At 44.8% G+C, this 21,710-nt stretch overlaps 1 protein-coding gene across 7 annotated transcripts in view; it reads right to left on the bottom strand.

Moving 5' to 3' along the window:
• The window catches only part of RIPOR3 (RIPOR family member 3), a 118,749-nt gene that overhangs the window by 41,726 nt on the left and 55,313 nt on the right, over nucleotides 1-21,710 (bottom strand). For 4 of the 7 annotated variants that reach the window (XM_027850997.1, XM_027851039.1, XM_027851047.1 and 1 more), the window contains exons 3-4: nucleotides 17,838-17,990; nucleotides 8,628-8,753 (exon numbers count right to left, since the gene is read on the bottom strand). In XM_027850997.1, the coding sequence (XP_027706798.1) occupies nucleotides 8,628-8,728 (101 nt within the window). In that variant the 5' untranslated portion in view covers nucleotides 8,729-8,753; nucleotides 17,838-17,990. Of the gene's footprint in view, nucleotides 1-285; nucleotides 694-936; nucleotides 970-8,627; nucleotides 8,754-17,837; nucleotides 17,991-21,710 lie in introns of those variants that run through there. The other 3 variants (XM_027851030.1, XM_027851002.1, XM_027851021.1) reach the window with 3 other exon arrangements.

The following is a 21,710-nucleotide window of genomic DNA, read 5'->3' as shown; positions in this document are numbered from 1 at the left end:
CAGAGACTGCTCTGAAAGCCTTTCACAGAGGCCGGGCCAGCTCTTAGGCTCCGAAGTCACTTTGAAAGCCCTTGGGCTGTTGTTTTTTTTTTTACAGGTGGGAGGATAAGAATCACACTCACTCCCCCCACCCCCACCTCCTGCTGGGGCCAAGGTCACTGGCTCTCCAGTGGTCATTTCCAAAGATTTCCCCCTTGAAACAAATCTGGCTTGAGGGAGGAGTAGACCTAGCAAATATTTTACACACACACACACACACGTCAGGGAATGCAAGACTCTACCAACCTTTTGGATCGAGATCTCCGCCAAGTAGCCATCGTTACTGAGAGACCGGAAGGCTCCCGCAGCTGCAGAAGGTGACAGTTTCCTCCCCTAACCAGGCTCACACTGCTCTGAGAGGCTGAACCAGGCTGAGCTAGGGCACCTTCAAGATCTGAGGCGTGAGGGGCTATGGGCCTGGCCTGCTGTTACTGCTCACCTGTAGGCACTTGGTGCAAATGATCAACAGCTGGTTACCCAGTGCCTAACCAGCCTTTCCCTGACCCAAAGACATCCTTCAGCCTCCTGCCCCAGCTTGGCTACTGAGCTCTGGAGGGAGAACCCATCCTGCCCCAGCCTCCAGCCTGGCCCCAGTGTGGGAGCTCCGAAGACTGAGGTTGTCCCGTGACAAGAAATGGTACCCAGTCAGAGGAGGCGACCCAGCCCATGATCGATATGTGTTTGTGGGATAATTACATGTTGGAGATAGGCTGCATGTCTGCTATGTGTGTCATGCCACCTTGTGCTGTGAGCAAGCTCCTGGAGGGCGTGCATGTTTCGTGGAGAGCCTAGCTTCAGTAAATATTAAACAACAGACTGCCAGGCCCAGGCAAAGAGCCAGACACAGGCAGACAGAGAGGCCGATCCACATACGTAAACACAGGCATGCACACACACCTGCTCATCACATCTTCTGCCCCTCGAGTGGGCTCTGCACTCCTGAGCCCAAATGTTTTGGAAGGTCTCCTTATTACAGGTCCCTACTGCAAAATAGACATCTCTAGTGAGAGGGAGGCACTTCCTCCTGTCACTGTCCTCACCCTTCGAAATTCAGGAGCTGCTTGGGCAGGTTTTATACTAATGCCTAGTCTCTCCTTCCCCTTAAAAAAAAATCCATATCAAGTAAAAACTAGCAAGGTGGTTGCTAACATCTCCACCCACCACTTATGCTTTCCACGTGGTGAGTTGCTATTTCTCTGGGAAATGGCAAAGGAGAGGTTAAGGCAGCCTGGTCAACTGACCCAGGAGAGATCTCTTATCGTAGCATCGTCAGAGACTTAGAGCCAAAAGGAACCTTGGGGGTCACTGAATCCAGACCCCCTTATTTTACAGATGAGGAAACTGCAGCTCACAGATATCCCCAGCGTCACACAGCTAGTAAATATGTGAGGTGAGATTCAGATCCTGCTCTTTCTGAATGAATCCCTTCAGTAACTGCCCCATGGAAGGAAGCTTCAACCAGCCAGAGTCTGTATCTATCCTTTGGTGAAACCTTTGGAGCTTTCCTCTCTGAATTCTGGCTTCAAATAAAGCCTTCAGGTGCCTAGCTCTCACAGCTCTCCAGCATTATAATTCATCATCATTCCTAGAGGAACAAGTTGGTATTAGTATTTACAATTTTAATAATAATAATAATAGAGGGGAGAGAACACATTTATTAAGTGATCGCTCCGTGTCAGGCACTATGCTAAGTGATGTACAGATATCATCTCACTTGATCCTAATAACTCATTTTACACCTGAGTAAACTGAGGCAGATGCAGCTAGGCAGCACAGTGGATAGAGTGCCAGGAGTCAGGAAGATTCATCATCTTGAGTTCAAATCTGGCCTCAGATACTAGCTATGTGACCCTAGGCAAGTCACTTAACCCTGTTTACCTTAGTTCCTCGTCTGTAAAATGAGCTGGAGAAGAAAATGGCAAACCCCTCCAGTATCTCTGCCAAGAAAGCCCCAAATGGGGTCATGGAGAGAAAGACATGACTTAAAAACAACTTAACAACAGCAATAAACTGAGGCAGACAGGGGCTGAGTGACTTGTCCAGGATCACATAGCTAATAAGTGTCTGAAGTTAGATTTGAACTCAGGTCACCCTGACTCCAGGCTCAGTGTTCTATTCACAGTGTCACCTAACTACCTCTGGAGAAAGGGTATTGTCATGACTGGGGCTCCAATCTCTAAGTCAGGAAGACCTGAGTTCAGTTCTCACTATTGACACATAATAGGTATGTGAACCTGAGCAGGTCACTTAAACCTCTCAGTGTCCCCAAGAAAGTGGAGGATCTGCATTAGTAGAGGGAGTTTCCTTATTTCGAGTTCCCTGTACTCATGAAATCACAAGGACTAACGATAATAATAACAATAAAACCAGCATTTAAATCAAACTTTTAAGTTTGCAGATCTCGTTCAGCTTCCCAAAAACCCCCTGAAAAATCTTCTGTTGGCTCAAGGAGGTGACCATGGCCTCTAGCAGGCCAGGCATTAACTCTGCTAAGTCTAACCAAGCTAGCAGGAACCTGAGTACAAGCTAGGGGATGAACTGTGAGTCTCATTTCCAAGGACCAACTGTGCTAAGTACAGGCTGTCCACCCGACGGTTGGCTATGAATGAAGATGAATTTTTTTCAGCCTTAATAATTCATGAAGGACCACTTGATTAGAGGTGGAGAGGGTTGAGCCAGGGGTGGGGAACCTGCAGCCTCGAGGCCACAAGTGGCCCTCTGGGTCCTCAAGTATGGCTCTTTACCTGGGGAGGGAGGGAGGGCCCACACCTAGGAAATCACAAATTCTTAACATATTAACGAAAGAAGTGAAAGTGATTCCGAGATTCTCTGAGTGCCCACTCCCAGAAGCATTTGCGTTATAAAAAGCCTTATCTCTAATAGAACCTAGAACTCCTTTTGTGCCTTGGAGAAAAGGGGAAGGATTAGGGGAGAGGGAGTATTTGGTGACCCAGAGGCCTTCCTGGTGACTACTTCCTCACTCCACCCATCTCCCTCCCGACCCAAGATAATTTTCTCAGAGTTGGCTTTGGCAGCAGGAATCCATTTCAGCCAGGGTAGGTTACCTGGTGAAAGAGAACCTGTAGGCGAGGTCTGTAATTGAATGCCTGGGTCATTCCTGCCCTCCCAGGGGAGGCAGGAGCGCCAAGCCAGAGGGTCTCTGGGAAGCAGAGGGCCTGTAGAAAACAAGTCACTTCTTCCCTGCTCCCTGATTCACTGCTAGGGAGGTTAATGAGCAACTCTTGACTACCAGACAGTTCAAAAACCTGGAGGGGGTAAAACACAATGATCCTGGGGAAGAGACAACTTGGAGAGTGACAAGGTCATTCGAGAATCTGAAAGACCCCCCACATGAAGGAGGGAATAAGCATTTATATAGCACTTACTAATCTGTCAGGCACATAGTGCTAAATGCCTTTTTTTTTTTTTTAACAAATAATTCTCTCATTTCATCCTCACAATAGCCCTGGGAGATTGGTGTTGTGATAATCCCCATTTTACAGTTGAGGGAACTGAGGCAGACAAAGGTTAAGTGGCTTGCCCAAGGTCATACAGCTAGTAAGTGGTGGAGCCTGGATTTAAACTCAGGTCTCCAGAATCCAGGCCCAGAGCTCTGTTCACTGTATCATCTAGCTGCATTGTGCAAAAGGAATTGGACCTGTTCTATTTGGTACTACAGAACAAGGAATAACCAGTGGGTGGAAGGGGTGAAGAAGCAGATTTAAGCTTTCTTGTTCTCTCCCCACTTCCTTTATTTTTTCATCAAGGTGTAGGGCATTACCCCAGAGGAAATCTCTTCTACTAGTGGTGGCTATGCTGTGTCATAATGCACACAGCACTGGGCCTGGAGTCAGGAAGATGGGTTCAAATCCAGCTTCAGACACTCACTAGCTGTGTGGTCCCCAGTAGCCCTGTGGAAGTCACTTAATCTCTGTTGGTCTCAATTCCCTACACTGTAAAATGAGGATCACATGACTAACTTTGATAGACTTATCTCCTTTTAGCACTACAAGGATCTAACACAACTTCAAAAGACTCATGATGGAAAATGCTGTCCACATCTGGAGTCTGAATGCAAATCGAAGCACACTATTTACTTTTTCTCTCTCTCTCTTTTTTGGTTTTTCTTCTTTCTCGTGGTTTCTCCCATTGGTTCTAATTCTTCTTTACAACATGACTTTAAACAAGGTTTACAGAACAAGTCCAAGTCCTATTATTAAGGGGATTTGTTCTGTGAAGTTTGGATTCAGTCAAAGAGCCACATTGAGGACCTAGAGGGCCACATGTGGCCTCGAGGCCACAGCTTCCCCCACCCCTGATCTAGCTCTTATGTTACACTGAGAGGAAAAACTTCCTTTTTGGGGGGGGGGGCTAGGCTAGGTTAAGTGACTTGCCCAGGGTCACACAGCTGGTAAGTGTTATGAGTCTAAGGTCAAATTTGAACTCAGGTCCTCCTGACTCCAGGGCTGGAGCTCTATCCACTGCACCACCTAGCTGCCCCAAAAAATTTCCTAAGAATTGTTGTTGATTAGTTGTTTCTGTTGTGTCTGACTTTTCATGACCCCATTTGAGGTTTTCTTGGCAAAGATACTGGAATGGTTTGCCATTTCCTTTTCCAGCTCATTGTACAGATGAGGAAACTGAGGCAAACAGGGTTAAGTGACTTGCCCAGGGTCACACAGCTAATAAGTATCTGAAGCTAGGTTTGAACTCAGGAAGATGAGTCTTCTTGATTCCAGGCTCTTCTCTCTGTACACTATGGCACCACCTAGCTGCCTCTCCAAAAGTAGAATGGCCTCCCTCAGGAGATAGTAACTGGGTTAGCTGGCACCAGAGGACTTTAGGCAGAAGGCAAATGAGCACTTGTTAGAGACACTAAAGCAGAGATTCTTGTTCAGGTACCGGCTGGATCAAGTATCATCTAAGATTCCTTACAGCTCTGTGAGTTTGTGACCTGGGTTCCACCTACCCCATCCCAGCATCCTGGGGGAGCAGTGATTCTCACTAGAATTGTCCTAGAGGTCTGATCTGGGATGGCCCTAACCTCACCACCGACACTCTGGTGTCATCTTCATATCATCCCTCCTCTTACCCCCCATTGTAATCTTGGACTCGCCAAACACACACACGCACACACACACACACACACACACTTCAATGAACTTCTACCTTATCTCACCCAGAACCATCCTTGCAATCTCCCTCCCAGACTTCTCCATGCCTGGTTTCTAGGTGGTATCACCACGTCCCTCTTTCAGCTCCTTTTTATGAATTGTCTTTCTCCATTAGACTGTAAATGACTTGAAGGCATTGACCATCTTGTTTTCTAGTACTTCTATTCCCAGAGCTTAGGACAGTGCCTGGAACACACTGCTTAAGAAACATATTCTGTCTGTCTCTGTCTCTGACTCCCTCTCATCTTCCCAGGAAGCTCTGAAGTCCATCTTCATTCAGCTCTAAAAGTTGTTCTTTATGCTCTACCCAAATGTGCCTCCCCAGAACTTCAACACATGTGCCAGCTGGGGCCAAATTGAACAAGTTTAAGCCAAAGGTTAAATATACTTGCATATACCTGCCATAAACTACATAGAAAATTCCAGGATCCAATTTCACAGTCTTTGTTCCCCTGAGAGATCATCAGGGAATTGTGGGTTGGTTTCTCTCTCTCTCTCTTTCTCTCTATCTCTCTGTCTCTCTCTCTTCACTGCCCTTTTTCTTCCACCCATTATCACTGGAAATTTAGGGCAGGGGCAAGGAAGCACAGTCACCAGGTAAGGATAAAGGCTGTCCCCAAACCTTGTTATGGCTTCCAAGAAAGGTGGACCATTCTCAGGGAATGGTCAGGCTATAGCCCAGGATCCTATTTTCCTTGGGCTTCAGAGATATTTCCTCAGGTCCTGGAGAAGTTCAGAGACATGGAGAACTCTAGAGTTCATGAATGGAAGAGGTTCATACCGCTCTTTAGCCAACAGTAATTGCATTTATCCTCCCAAAAGTCTGGAAACATGTATATACTACAAGCCTCATATATGCACCAGATTCAGGGTCAGACATTTGCAACTCATTGACTTAAGTAAGGTAGGGGCTTCTGTCTCAAGCCTTGAAGCTCATTTCCCGGCCAACACCCACCCTATTCTCCCAGCATAAATACCGATTTCCCTAACTATCTTTCTTGGCCTATACCACGTGGTATGATGAAAAAGGTATGGTTCTAGAAGTCAAGAGACCTGAGTTCTACCTTTGCCAGTTCTCTTCTATTCTCTGTTCCTCAGTTTCCTCATTTGTAAATCTGAGGGCTGGTCTCTAAGGTCAAAAGACAACGTGGCCTAGTAGACAGACTTGGAATCAAGAAGACCTGGGTCTGAATCTTAAGTCCTTGCAAAGCCCCTTGAGTCTCAGTTTCTTCATCTATGAAATAAGGATAATAGCAGCAGCTAGGGGGCTCAGTGGATAGAGTACCAGCCCTGGAATCAGGAAGACTTGAGTTCTAATCCTGCCTCAGACACATAACACTAGCTGTGTGACTCTGGGCAAGTCACTTAACCCCAATTGCCTCACCAAAAAAAAAAAAAAAATTAAGAACAAAACAAAAAGAAATAAGGATAATAGTAGCAGCTACCTCACAGGTCTGTTTTGAGGAGTGAGTGAGATAATATATGTCAAGTGCTTCGTAAACCTTAAAACAGTAAATATATATGTATACATATACATTCATACACACACAGAGTAAATGTAAGAATTATTGAAATCCCTTCCAGCTCCAACATTCTAGATCTTAAATCCCAAGATCACTTCTAACTCAGAGAGCCCCCAAATCCCTACCACCTTTAAAATTATGTTTGCTTAACCCTTATAATCGACCCTTCCAAACCACAGCACCCAAGGTTCATGAACAAGTCCCCAGAACAGAGTTCAGGCAGACTCGGATTTCTCGCCCCGTCCCAGTGCCACAGGCTAGCTAGCCCCTGGATATTATTGGCCTACAAGTCAGCCTTCCAGGGAAACAAGAGCAAGGAATGATTTCTTTGGCAGCTCTTTCTAGGTAGCTGGAGTTCCTGTTGTCTGAATTCATTCGCATCAGGGCCTGAAGTTCTCAATAATAAACAAAAAACCTCATTTCTCTATAGCACTTTACACTTTATGAAATGTCTTCCTTACAGATAGGTAACACAAGCCTCACTGTCCCCATTTGACAAATGAGGAAACTAGGGCTCAGAAAGGGAGGTGACTTATCCACAGTCATAAGTGACTGGCCCAGCTAGGACTCAAACTTAGGTTTTCCAACTTGGCTGAACTTCAGCTCCCCTTGATTCCCACAGAAGCTTTCCAGTGGGGTCTGAGGCGCTTAATGAGAAGCCGTATTTGTCTCTCCCCGCTCCCCACCCCCCAGTCTCCAATGGTGCACCTGAATTTTGAAAATGGAGGCAGCGCAGACCAGACTTTGAAAAATGAGACCTATCCATAAAGAATCTGGGAGGTCAGGGAGACAGAAATAGTTTCCATGGACTGCTTCCCTCACCCTGAAGGATATGACTAGGATAACAACTGAAGAGCCTCTTTCCTTGCCACACTTTCTAGAAGTGCATATTCATTTGAGTGTCCCCTTGCCTGAATTTATGGCTCCCACTGACACTCTGAACCTGCACTCCAGGGAGGCCAGCTAATGACTGCTCGGGAGAAGAAGGGGCTACTCTTGCCTCTGTTTCTCTTTTTTTTTTCTCTCTTTAGGCAATTGGGGTTAGGTGACTTCCCCAGGGTCACACAGCTAGTAAGTGTCAAGTGTTTGGTCTGAGGCTGGATTTGAACTCAGGTCCTCCTGACTTCAGGGCCGGTGCTTTATCTACTGCACCACCTAGCTGCCCCTACTCTTGCCTCTGTTAAGGATACGCAGACTTCTCTAAGGACTGTGAACTCTTTGTGTTCCACATACATGCTCATTTCTCTTGCAATAAACCTGATTTTGCATAAGTCTCATGATGTTGTGATTGAAAACCTTCCCATAAACCTTCATAAAGGTAGCTCCTCTTTTCTGTGTTCTAGCTCCCTTCTAGGGGGAAAAAGGAATAGTTTTATCCTACCTTTAAGTCCCTTCCTACCCCCATTCCTAGAAGATCAAACAGGACTGGGAGTCAGAGGCCTAGATTTGAGTCCTTGGGCAAGTTATTTAATTTTTTTTGAGGGAGGGGAGGGCACAGTTTCCCCATCTGTCAAGTGGGGATAATAATCTCTGCATTACTTATCTTACTGGGCTATTGTAAAGATTAAAAGAGAGGCTAAATAGGAAAGGTTTGAAAATGTTCAGAGCATTTATTACAAATTTAAGGAATTAAAATCAGAGAAATTTTAAATTAAATTAAAGTTACTGGGGCGGGGGTAGGGGTGAAGGGTGAGGTATGTAATATAGACCGAATGACTGGTGCTTGGCTGTGGGTAAGAGGTCAGGGGAGGTGAAAATGGCAGCTGGATTACATTCTCTAAACATCTGGAGGATGAGAGAGGGGAGAGCTACTCCCCATCTTAAGAGGTCTTGCACAAGCTCCATGACTGGAGTGTTGCTCAGGGAGCTGAGCTGTGTGAGTTGGACTTACGAAATCCTCCTGCTTTGCACGCTGCTGAACCCGGCAAAGGAGGAGCTCCTGCCCATGGTCCCGACATCCCCAGAGGAGAGGAACCTCACCTTCACGGACATGGTCTCTAGCCTGGAGTGCCGTCACCTGAAAGGGGAGGAAGACAGAAGAAAAAGAGCACTTCAGGACCAGGCAGGACTTTACCCTCCAGAGCATGGAGAGTGTGAAGACTCCAGGTCCATTTTTTGAGACTGAAGTCTAAAAATCAACCCCGCCACCACCATCTGATTGGAGGACCTCTGAGCAAGGTTGTTCTACTCCAAGGCATTCTCCCCTTTTCTACCCAGCAGACCAGTGAGACCCCTCAGGACCCCAGGCAGCCTCCAGCTCCCCTCCTAACCATAGTTTTCTCTCTGTCCTTCTCCCCTCCTTCTTCCTTATGGTGCCCTCAACTGATCCCACATTCTTTGGGATGTCTGCTACAAGGGCTTGGACAGAAGGCAAATACCAAGTTGGAGCTCAACCCCACAAGTAGACAATCGAACCTCAAATCCTCAAGTCACTGAGCAAGAAGAGGTCTTTAACAATCATCTTATTCTCCACCCTCCTGTCTCTACCCCATCATCTTTGAGGCAACAAGGTGTAATGGATGGAGAGCTGGACTTGGATTAGGAAGACCTGGGTTCAAATCTTGACTCTGACACTTACTAGCTGTGTAACCCTGGGCAAGCCACTTAACCTCTGTTTGCTTCAGTTTCTTCATCTATAAAATAAGGGGGCTGGATTCAATGACCTTTAAATCTAGGATCCTATCACCAGCATTGGGGCAGCTAGATAGTGTAGTGGATAGAGTGCCGGGCCTGGATTCAGGAAGACCTGAGTTCGAATCCTTCCTCAGACACTTACTAGCTGTATGACCATGGACAACATACTTAACACTGTTTGCCTCAGTTTCTTCATCTGTAAAATGAGCTGGAGAAGGAAATGGAAAACTACTCCGTTATCTTTGTCAACAAAACTCCAAATGGGGTCATGAAGAATCAGATACGACTGAAACAACTAAACAATAACAATGATATTACCAACGTGTTACTGAAACCATCCTAGCACAAGAGTGAGCTTCACTCTGGACATAACATTTCCTCCTCTGGGAACAAATCTCAATGTCTGTGGCATTTACAACGGGAAAGTTCTTTTTAATATTAAACATAAATCTTTCTGTTTTCATACCTTGGCCCCAGGGTCTCTACTTGCCCTACCATGTCACAAGTAGTGATCAGCATGAGCAAAATAGATCCATCTTTCCTTATGGTCCCATTACCCAAAAAATATCATGCTCTATAAAATACCCCCATGCTAGACTAATATTGACACCAATGCTCCACTATCCACATACATAATATGCTGACTCACAGTATACCTCATTAGATCAGAGATAAGATGATACGTATTACAGGACCTAAGAGTTCATCCAGCCTAATAGTCTCATTTTTACAGATGAGGAAACTGAAACCCAGTCAAGTTAAGTGACCTGCCCAAAGTCACTTATGTCAAGGTCAAGATTGTACCTCAGATGCTCGACTCCAGAGCCAGTGTTCTGTCTACCATGCCTTTATGCATTCGCTCATGTATCTCTCCCAATCTTCTATAATATCCCTAATATCTAGCCAACTTCTACCATTCCCCCATCCTTCCAGGCCCAGCTCAAATATCCTCCCACTCAGTGTAAAATAATAATGATGATGATAATAGCTCACATTTATAGAGAGTGTTAAGGTTTGCAAAGTGTTTTACAAATATTATCTCATTTGACCATCACAACAACCCTAGGAGAAAGATGTTATTATTATCCCTATTTTATAGATGAGGAAACTGAGGCAGGCAGAGATCGACTTGCTATACAGGGCTATACAGCTAGTAAGTGCCAGAAGCTGGATTTGAACTCAGGCTTTCTTGACTCCAGATCCAGGGTGCTAGCCTTTTATCCTCCTGGGTGCTTCAGTGTATCCTCAGTGATAAAGTCAGTTGTTGCTATGGAAGATGATGTGTGTATGTGTATGTGTGTGTGTGTGTGTATGTGTGAGACAGAGAGACAGACAGACAGACAGACAGACAGACACATCAGGAGTTCTTCAACTAAAAGGAATTCAAGAGAAGTTGGACATCACAGTCCGGCCAAAGAGAAAAGCTTGAAAACCTACTTGTATGGACAGAATGGCAAGTACAGGAAACAGATGCCAGGGGGCGCCACAGTGGGGACAAAGCACTAGACCTGAATTCATGAAGACCTGAATTCAAATCCAGTCTCAAACAACTTACTAGCTGTGTGAGCAAGTCACTTCACCTCTGCCTCAGTTTCCTCAACTGTAAAATGAGGATCATAATAGCACCTACCTCACAGTGTCATGAAGACCACGTGCTTGGGGCAGCTAGGTGCTGCAGTAGACAGAGTGACAGGCCAGTCAGGAAGACATGTCTTCTGAATTCAAATCTGGCCTCAGACACTAGCTGTGTGACTGTGGGCAAGTCATTTAATCCTGTTTGCCTCAGTTTTCTCATCTGTAAAATAAGCTGGAGAAGAAAAAAAAGGGGGGGGCAGCTAGGTGATGCAGTGGATAGAGCACTGGCCCTGAAGTCAGGAGTTTTTTTTTTTGAACCTGAGTTCAAATCCAGCCTCAGACCAAACATTTGACACTAGCTGTGTGACCCCGGGCAAGTCACTTTGCCTAAAAAAAAAAAAAAAGCTGGAGAAGGAAACGGCAAAGCACTCCAGTATCTCTGCCAAGACAACCCCAAATGAAGTTGTGAAGAGTTGGACACCCCTGAACTACAACAACAAAAAAGCACTTAGCACACAGCAGGTACTCCATAAATGCATGTTCCCTTTCCATTCCCTTCTCCCCCTCTTTGGCCTGCTCAACACTCTGATGCTGGTCAGGTACCTGACCCCCAAAATCTTGGCCTCCTGCTAGCCCTCCGGATATCATTGTGATCTTGGTTTGGACTCGCAGCAGACAAAACTATCGCCTCTGGCCATTGAAGGCTCAAGACCTGTATCCACAGCCCCCAACATCTGCATTCTCATTCTGTTCTTATCTTTGCCTCCTAAATCTTGCCCCAGAAAGCCCCAACTGGAACTTCTTCCCCTGCATAGAAGACTTTGATCAGCACCACGGGACCCATCTCACTACAGCCCCCTTTCAGCTCCCAAGATCATCAGATCAACTAGGCCAGTCGCCTCATTTTACAGAGGAGGAAACCGAGGCCCAGAGTGAGGAAGTGATAACCAAGTACACTCAGGACGACTTGGGCCAACACTGATCTTTCTGAACCTCCACACTGCCCTAGCATTTGTACTACACAATGCATTTCCATATTGCCTATTACCTTTTTCTATTATTCTTAGAGGTAACAAGGTATCACAGTGTCTAGAGCCCTAGGCCTGGAGTCAGGAAGACCTGAGTTTAAAGTCTTCAGACACTTACTAGCTATGTGACCTTGGGCTAGTCATTTAACCTCTATTTGCCTCTGTTTACTCATTTAAAATGAGGGTAATAGTACCACTTACTTCAAAGGATATGAACAGGCAGTTCTCAGATGAAGAAATTAAAGTTATCTATAATCATATGAAAAAATGCTCTAAATCGCTATTGATTGGAGAAATGCAAATTAAAACAACTCTGAGATATCACATCACACCTATCAGATTGGCCAACATGATAAAACAGGAAAATGATAACTGTTGGAGAAGATGTGGGAAAATTGGAACACTAATACATTGTTGGTTGGAGTTGTGAACTGATCCAACCATTCTGGAGGGAAATTTGGAACTAAGCCCAAAGAGCTATAAAACTGTGCATACCCTTTGGACCCAGCAATACCATTACTAGGACTGTATCCCAAAGAAATCATAAAAAAGGGGAAAGACCCACATATACAAAAATATTTATAACAGCTCTTTTTGTGGTAGCAAAAATTGGAAATTGAGGGAATGCCCATCAATTGGGGAATGGCTGAACAGGTTGCGGTATATAAATGTAATGGAATACTATTGTGCTGTAAGAAATGATGAGCAGGCGGACTTCAGAAAAACCTGGAAAGACTTGCATGAATCGATGCTCAGTGAAGTAAACAGAACCAGGAGAACATTGGACACAGTAATAGCAATGCTGCTCGATGACCAACTCTGATCAACTTAGCTCTTCTCAGCAATACAATGATCTAAGGGAATTCTAAAAGACTCAAGATAGAATATGCTATCCACATGCAGAAAAAGAAATGGAATCTGAATGCAGATCGAAGCATACTGTTTTCTCTCTTTTCTTTTCTTTCTCGTGATTTTTCCCTTTTGTTCTGATTCTTCTTTCACAACATGACTAATGTGGAGTTGTTTAATATGATTGTACATGTATAGCCTATATTAGATTGCATACCATTTTGGGGAGGTGGGGGGAGGGAGGGAGGAAAACTTAGAACACAAAATCTTATAAAAGTGAACGTTGAAAACCATCTTTCCGTGTAATTGGAAAAAATAAAATACTATTAAGAAAAAAGTTTTAAAATAGTAGCACTTACTTGTCAGAGTTGCTGTGAGGATCAAATGACATAATATTTGTAAAATGCTTAGGACAGTGTCTGGCACACAGTAGACACCATGTAAATATGAGCTATTATTATTATTGGGTCCTCAACTAGACTTATTTAACCCTATGCAGGCCCAGAATCATGTCTTTTCCTTCTCTTTTCTCCAACATAGCACCTGGCATAGTGCTATATAATGATAATAATATTAATAATTAATAATAAAGTTAATGATAAACTGCCATTTATAAAGCCCTTTAAAGTGCATAAAGTCCTTTGCACATACCCATGAAATACATTTTTCATTTGAGACTCATAACAACCCTCTAAGGTAAGCGTGTAGTAGGAATTCAATAAATGGTGACCGAATGAGTTTCTCCACTTAGTGCAGTGACCACACTTATCTGCTATATGGGACAGCCAAAAGCTCCCTCCCATGACAATCGCCATCAACAAGCATTTATTAGGCACCAAGCTTAAAAAGGCAAACACGAAATAATCTCTGCCCTCTGGGAGTTTTTATTCCTTACCCACCCCAGTTCCTTAACAAGGTAGTAAAGAAAGCTCTAGGCAGCCATTCCTGAGGATGCAGTCACGTCTATTATTACTATTGTGTTTTCAAACAAATAGCTTAGACTCTGCATCTTCAGATGTTAAATTAGCGAGGGGTGGGAGAAGAAAATTGGCCTTGTGGTGTCCTATTGCTAAGGGAGCTGTCAGTCAGTATCAGGCCGGCCATCAATAATACAAGAACCAATTAAATTAACCTCTGGTTAGCCTAAGGTTGACTGACAATTCAGTAACTAGTGACTAGGGAAGAGGGAGGAGTGTCATTCCTCTCTGTCTGTATGTGCCCAAAGCTATTTCTGGGGCAGCACAGTACAGAATTCCTACTTAATGATCCTGAGGCAGTAGCTGCAAGTATTGTACATGGGAGATGGGTAGGCAAGCACCATTGCCCTGAATTACTACCCTCAGCAGGCTTGGGCACACACTGGCCCATCCTTTTCAATTCAACAAATATGTATGAAGTGAGAAACAGTGTAGTAGAGGAGAGACAACTGGGCTTGGAGCCAGGAAGACCTGGGTTCAAGTCTCACTTCTGCCACCTACTGGCTATATGACCCAGGACAAATCACTTATCCAGGTTTGACCATGTCACACCTCCCTCCCCCATTCAACAAACTCAAGTGTCTCCCTATCACTTCCAGGATCAAATATAAAATCCTCTGGCATTCAAAACCCTGGCTCCCTCCTACCTTTCCAGCCTTCTTATGCCTTACTCACCTCCACATACTTCTGTTATCCAGTGACAGTGGACTCTTTGCCGTTTCTCATATAAGACACTCCATCTCCCAACTCAAGTGTTTTCACTGGCTGAAATTCACCTCATGCCTGAAATTCTCTCCTTCCTCATCTCCACCTCCTGGACTTTCTGGCTTTCTTAAAGTCTCAACTAAAATCCTACTTAATGCAAGAAGTCTTTCCTGATCTCCTTCCCCTCCCCATTCTTTTCCTGATCACTTCCTGACTCCCTCCCCTCTGTGATTTCCTTGGGGGTGTATCTCAAAGCCTTTCTCCTACACTGGGTAGTTGACAGTTCTTCAGCCTAGGTCTCTTTCCCAATTGACTTTTGAGTGGTCAAACCTGGTGCCAGCTGTGTGCTGTGCTCTCTCCCTCAGGCTTAGCGGTGTACTGCATAGCCCCCCTCATGAACGGGTGTAAAGGTGTGCTTTGATGAAACCCAGGGTCACCATTCTTGGATCTACTAGTACGGACTCTTGGACTAGACTTGGACTACTAGTACAGAGTGGGAGGTGAAGACTGGGTGCTAATCGAACTCAGGGTCAGTGAGTGTTGGTTCCTGGATTTCTTTTTTTTTTTAATTTCTTTTAGATTCTGGGTATCCTCGACCTTGGAAATACCTGAGGTTGCTTTATCTCTGGTGCACAATTTCTATTTTGGAGAGATTTGAGAGGTTGTGGGGGTCGAAGAAAATGTCTAGTCTGCCATCTTGTTGCTCATATAACCCAGAAATCCTCCAATCTCCTTTAAAGCTATTATCTTTTCTTTGTTGATTATCTCCAATTTATTATATATTATATGTAATATCTGCATATATAATAGATTACATGTATATATTATATATTGTGTTATTAATAAATATATCATATAATAAATAATATATTATTTATATATAATACTGTATATGTATATATAGTTTGTACATAGTTACTTGCATATTATCTCCCTATTAGACTGTGAGCTCATTGAGAGCAGGAATTGTCTTTTGCCTTTCTTTGGCACAAAGAAGGTACTTGTTGACTTACTGACAGCCTTTCAGTGACCTGGGCAACTCTCTAAGAGTATAAATTGTAGAACAACTGCAGATCTGCATTGGTGAAGGGAGTTTCCTCATTGGGGAGGTCCTCACATCAGTGAAATCATAGGTCTGAACAAAAATTATTAAGCATCTACTACATTCTGGCCACTTGTCTTCCTTGTCCTTGCTCTCCCCCATTCCCTTGAGTGTCTGAGATGTGTCAAGGCCTAGATTCTTTGGGGCTTTATCTTTGTCCACTGGGAGTCCCACAATACAGCCCCATCCCACCCCCACACTCATTCTGCAACTCTGTTAAGAGACCTAGATTCAAGAATGTCATCATAAGCTATTGCAAAATTTCCCAACTTTCCATTCTCTAGGGAGAATTTATTTGATTTCCTCTTCAGGGAGGAGCGGTTAGATGGATTGAATGATTCTTCCTCAGATATCATTTCTGTTTTGACCTGTGGGTCCCACCCCAGACCATTTTACTTGGAAAACAAAATGGCTCCTCAGGCTTTGGCCCTAAAATACCTTTTCACCTCTGGAAAAAGGCCCAGGGAGTCTGTGAGGGTGGAAACCAGCTGGGAAGGGAAAGTAGTTTGCGAAACAGGTTCAAGGCACTCCCTGCCCTCGGCCTTCCCCTTTTGGATGACTTTCAGGGGAGTTTTTGGTAGCATCCTTTTAACTTATCCCGCTGCACAAGGCTCCAAGGGAAATTTGAGGGAGAAGAGGTTTCCTTGACTGATGAAAATCTCTCCTTTCTTCTTCCCCAGCAGTTACTAAGAAACATCAAACCGTTGTGAAATGAGCCCCTGGCCAGTTTTGAGAGAAATGGGATTCCTAGATCTCAAGGGCAAAGAGGGTAGCTGACCCTACTCCTCAGGGACTTCAGGAACATCACTCTGCTGTGGCCATCTGGCCAAGGGCGGAGAAGTGCCTTGGCTGGCTGATAAACACCCATTAACAGTCTCACCACAAAGGCCTAGCTAAGGTACAGTGGTGGAGCAGGGCGGAAGGAAAGAGGAGAGAAGCTCCTGACATGGACCCCCACCCCCACTGCTAGGTGGGGAGGGGACAAGCTGGGAGCTGGCCAGGCTGGAAACGTGGCGGACTAGGAAAATAGGCTGCTGCCTGATCCCACTGCCGGGCCTCTGTGCTGCATGCGTTTCTGGTTTACGAACTTTTGCATGTGTTGGAAACTTTAGGCCTGGCGCCCACGGGCTCTTGGAGAGCTAAAACACTTCCTGCAGCTCAGCTGCTTGGCAAGACAGCGCCCCTAGCCTCCCCCTCCTCTCGCTTTGGAAGGAGAAGCTGGCCTGGAGCAGCCTAAGCTCCAGCTGATCCCCCCTCATTAACTGTTGCAATCAAACCCCAGGCAGGCAAGGCTGACAAAAAGGTTTCTCAGTGCAGCCCAGGGTCCTTAAAATCTAGTATTCTCCACAGGCTGGGGCAAGGGTGCGGGCTTAATGAAAAGAGTCAGTGAAGAGCCAGGCTCCATCACCTAAAACTACCCAAGGGTCATAGAAGGTTAGAGCTGGAAGAAATTGTAAAACAGGCAACATGGATTGTCAGAACTGGGAAGAACAGCAAGACGCAGAATGCCGGAGTTAGAAGAGACGTTAAGACACATAATGTTTGAATATGAAACGCAGAATGTCAGGGCTCAGAGGGACTTTAGGACATAGAACATCAGAAGTGGAATAGACCCTAGGATGCAGAATTTCAGACCCAAAACAGGCCTTAAAACACAGAAACCGAGAACTGTGTGAAAGCAGAATGGTTCAATGAGGGGGAAAAAATGGATTTAGGAGTCAGAAGACCCAGGGTCAAATCTCATCTCTGCTCTTTCCTACCTAGGTAGCTTTGGGCAAATTGCCCACTCTGGCCTCCCCATCTTTAAAATGAGGTGGGTGTACTCGGCAGCCTCTAATGTCCCTTCCATTTCTAAACCTATGATTCCATGAAAGAATCCTTAGGACGTGGAATATATAATCTCAGAACCAGGAAATCCCGTAGGATACAGAAGAGTGAAACCGGAAGGGCCTTAGAGACCCTCAGTCCATTTTTACAAATGAGGAATCTGAGGCTGAGAGAGAAGGGAATCAAGTGACTCAGTCACACACTGGTGCGGTCCAGAGCTGGGAGTCCACCTCAATTCTCCTAGACCCCTAATTTTTTCTACCATTACACACTAACTTTAGAGGGAAGGGGCATCTCCTGGCTCTCTATTTAGCACCCCCGAATTGAGAGAAACATTAGCATTCCTTCTCTCTTCCCCACTGCCCTGAATAGCAAAAGGGTATAAAGCGTGCAGCTTCCCAAACCTTGACCCGGCGGCTGGAGCGGAGCCAGCTCGGCGCTGATTTCCTGATGTCAGTCGGCTTACTTGATGCTTGCTCTCTGGCCTCTGTGTGGTGGGGGAGCAGGAGCTCTAACTGAGGCAGGCTTTGGAAAGCTTGTGACCAGTCCAGAATAACCTCAAAGAGGAGGGGATGGGTGGGAGGGGGGGAGGGGAGAAGGTTACATCAACTGCACGTGCTCCTAAAAGAGAAAGCATCAGCTGAATTCATGAGGCTTCTGGCCCATTCTGTGGAGCCAGAACGGACAGATCTGCAAGGGAGGCAAGGGAAGGAAACCAAGTCCTCTCGCTCACCCAGCCAGGGACCTAGGCAAACAAAGACCCTTGTGCAAGAGCTGTGGAAAGGGTCTCCGGGCTGCTGCTTCTCCAAAGGCACTGTCCCGGACTCCTCTGGTGTGCCACCTGGAAAAGGCAGTTGGCCCAGCACAGCTGTGGCTGGCACCACTCCCTGGCAGTCCAGTCTGGCCCACGGTCTACAAGGCTCGAATTTTTCCTTCCTCCTGCCAGATAACCTGCAATTTCAGAGGTGGTGATGCTTCTAAGTTTAACACTGCCTCCTGGGCCTGGGTGGCTCTGCTGCCTGATTCCCTCATTTAGGGCTTGTTTTAGAAGTTCAAATACAACCACAGCTGAATTTACTTGCAAGTCTTTCCAAAATAAGTTTTCAGTTTAGCACAAAAGGAAACTGTAAAATAGCCCAAGACTAGGAATGTGAGTCTGGGAACAGGGTTATGGTCTTCGCTTCAAGGCTGCTCTTGGAGAATCACTGAGTGAGGAGGGCTATTAAAGATCAGGGAGGCCAAGCCCCTCATTTCATAGATGAGGAACCTGAGACCCAGAGAGCGGGGAGTAGATACAAAACTAATGATTAGTAGAGCAAGACTTAGAACCCAGTTTTACTGACTCCAGAGGTTCAGAGTCCTTTCTCCAGGTATCTGCAAAATCTCGTCTCCTCCTTGCTAAAGGATAGACTATAGATCACGAGCTCAAAGACATCTTGGAGGTCATGGGATCCACCTCCGCTCCTCATGTTACAGATGAGGAAACTGAGGCTCAGAGACCTGCAGGGGCTTATTCAAATTCACACAGGTAGAAAGGGACAAAGTCCGTATTCGAATCCCCTAAATCCTCTGATTGCAAATCCATTGCTCTTTTCACTGTCCCTCACTGGGTCTAAAGCTCATTAATCTAGCACTGACCAGGTTTATAAGAGGGGAAACCCGGATGAGTTTCCCCTCTTAGCACTGCTATATCAAATTCAACTACAGCTATCCTGAAGCCGTCCCCATTCTACTTGCTTAATCCAAAGCTGGCAATCTTAGCAACAATAGTACGCCCTAAAGAGAATTCAGGTTTCATTGATAGAGGCTTCTGGAAAATAATACCTCACATTTCTAGAGGAATTTTAGGTTTCCAAAACCTCTTTCTCACAGCTATCCAGTGAGGTGAATCAGGCAAGAATCAGTGTCCCCATTTTATAGATGAGGAAACAGACTCAGACTGGAAAAGACAAATCAGGCACTGGATGTGAAATCAGGGTTCAAATCCTATATACCCAACTGTATGGCTTTGAGTAAATAATTTCTACTCTTTGGGCTTCAGTACCTTCATATGTAAAATAAAGGAGCTGGACTAAATAATTGCTAAGTTTCCTTCCAGCACTAAAGTCTATGATTCTCAGGGCAGCTAGATGGTGCAATGGATAGAGTGCCTGGAATCAGGAAGACTCATCTTCCTAAGTTCAAATCTGCCCTCAGACACTTACTAGCTTAACTTACTATGTGACCCTGGGCGAGTCACTTTACCCTGTTTGCCTCAATTTCCTCACCTGTAAAAGGAGCTGGAGAAGAAAATGGCAAACCACTCCAGTATCTTTGCCAAGAAAACCCCAAATGGAGTCACAAAGAGTCAGACATAACTGAAACATCTGAACAAGAACAAAAATACTATGATTCTCTATTCTGGAGTCATGAGTCCAACACAGATCTTTGGATACCATTCCCAAGGCCCTTTCTACTATAGTTTACTCCCTGACCTGAACAGGGGAAGCTCTATGATTTAGAGCTCAGCTAATCCAAATCTCTCATTTTTCAGTGAATAAACTGAGGGTTAGAAAGATAATATGAATCATCCACACAGATACGTCTTTACGCCATGCTGTCTCTGCCCTAGAGAATGCGAAGAGGCTGGAGGTTGAGGTCATTTGAGTTCAGGATTAGATGCGAGCCACTCCAAAGACATTTGTATGCCTGAGCCATGGAGAGAGGAAAACATACATTGCTGTTAGAAAAAGGGCCAGTATCTCCCTAACCCATTATAGACCAGAGTTATGAGGGAGCCAAGACTTCAGGGTAAACAATGGTGCTTCCCCAGGAGAAGGAGATACATAAAGCTTATTATTATTATTATTATTTAGCAATCCCCTCTCTCCTCTTGTGTCCCTTTCTCTTTCCTAGGTGCTCCTTGCCTAGTGCTTTCATACTGTCCCTTCCATTCATTCTCTGACTCAATCATTTATTCTACAGCATTTATGAAATGCCTATTATGAAATGGCCTATTTGCCAAAGACAAATAAAGAACAATTAATAAATTAATTCACAATGAAATTTTGTTAGATGGGCAACCTAGGGAACTCAGCCATCAGTATACATTGATTGGACAGATACTACAAATAAACTAAGCCTAGTATTTGACAGGAAGAGGAAAGCTGGTCACAAGTTCTTTACTCCCTTTAACTTCTCCTAGGGAAAAAAAATGGACCATCTTTTTAATGCCAGTTTTCAAGCTTGGTTGTTATATGCCATGGAACACTACTGTTAATAATTCTTTTTTTTTTTTGAGACCAGGTCTCCCCATCTCTTTCAGGTTGGAAATGTAATTAATTCCACCATTGATTAACCCGGAAGCTTTAACATGCTCCATTTTTCCAACTTGGGCACATTCACCACTCCTAGCCAGGCTGGTAGCCCTTTGCCCCCAGTGGCTCACTGTATTTGTGCTACACCTTATTGGACACCCAATCAATTTTAGCCCTAATTCAGCTCAGAATTCCTGAACTCAAGTGATTCACCAGCCTCAGCCTTCCTCAATATCAGGGATTAGAGATGTATTATACCAACTAGGCTCTACAAAAAATTTAGAATGACCATCCCATAGGGGTCAATAGAGAGGTACATGGTGGGTGTGAGCAGTCTACATTATAAAGCAAATAAGGAAATAGAGTGAAAAATATCATACAAAGGAAATATATTCTTGAAAAAGAAGGTGATCTGGTCATGTGAGCAAGAGGGAAGGAGAGGAAGAGGCATATGTGCTTCAATGATGTCCTTGAAATATCAGAAAAAATAAAGGAAGCCCTGCATCATGTTGGGTAGACTCCAAAGGGTTATGGAAGGAAATATCTGAGTCACATGTGATAGTCAAGAATGGGTGTGTAAAAATCTGCATCATTAGGAAGAACATCCAAATCTGCATAGCATTTTGTTACACTCTAAATTCCCAGGGAAGCTAGGTGGTGCAGTGGATAGAGCTCTGGCCTTGGAGTCAGGAGGACCTGAGTTCATAATCCAGCTTCAGACACTTGACGTTTACTAGCTGTGTGACCCTGGGCAAGTCACTTAACCCTGATTGTCTCACCAAAAAAAGAAAAAAAAAAGCAAAAAAGAAGAGCAATTAATGAATTCTTGTAAAAAACAAACAAATTATTAAGTTCCCTGAGGTCAAGGACTGTCTTTTTTTCCCACTTTTACATCCCTAGCACTGCACCTTGCACTTCTTTTTTAGATCCAGACCTATGATTTCATCAGTGTATGGAACCCACCCAGGTGGAAATTCATCC

This window comes from Vombatus ursinus, unplaced genomic scaffold (genome assembly GCF_900497805.2).
Source record: "Vombatus ursinus unplaced genomic scaffold, bare-nosed wombat genome assembly UNPS02000580.1, whole genome shotgun sequence".
Classification (NCBI taxonomy): Eukaryota; Metazoa; Chordata; class Mammalia; order Diprotodontia; family Vombatidae; genus Vombatus; species Vombatus ursinus.
Note: the sequence above shows the minus strand (reverse complement) of the source record. Positions and strands in the feature narration are given on the sequence as shown.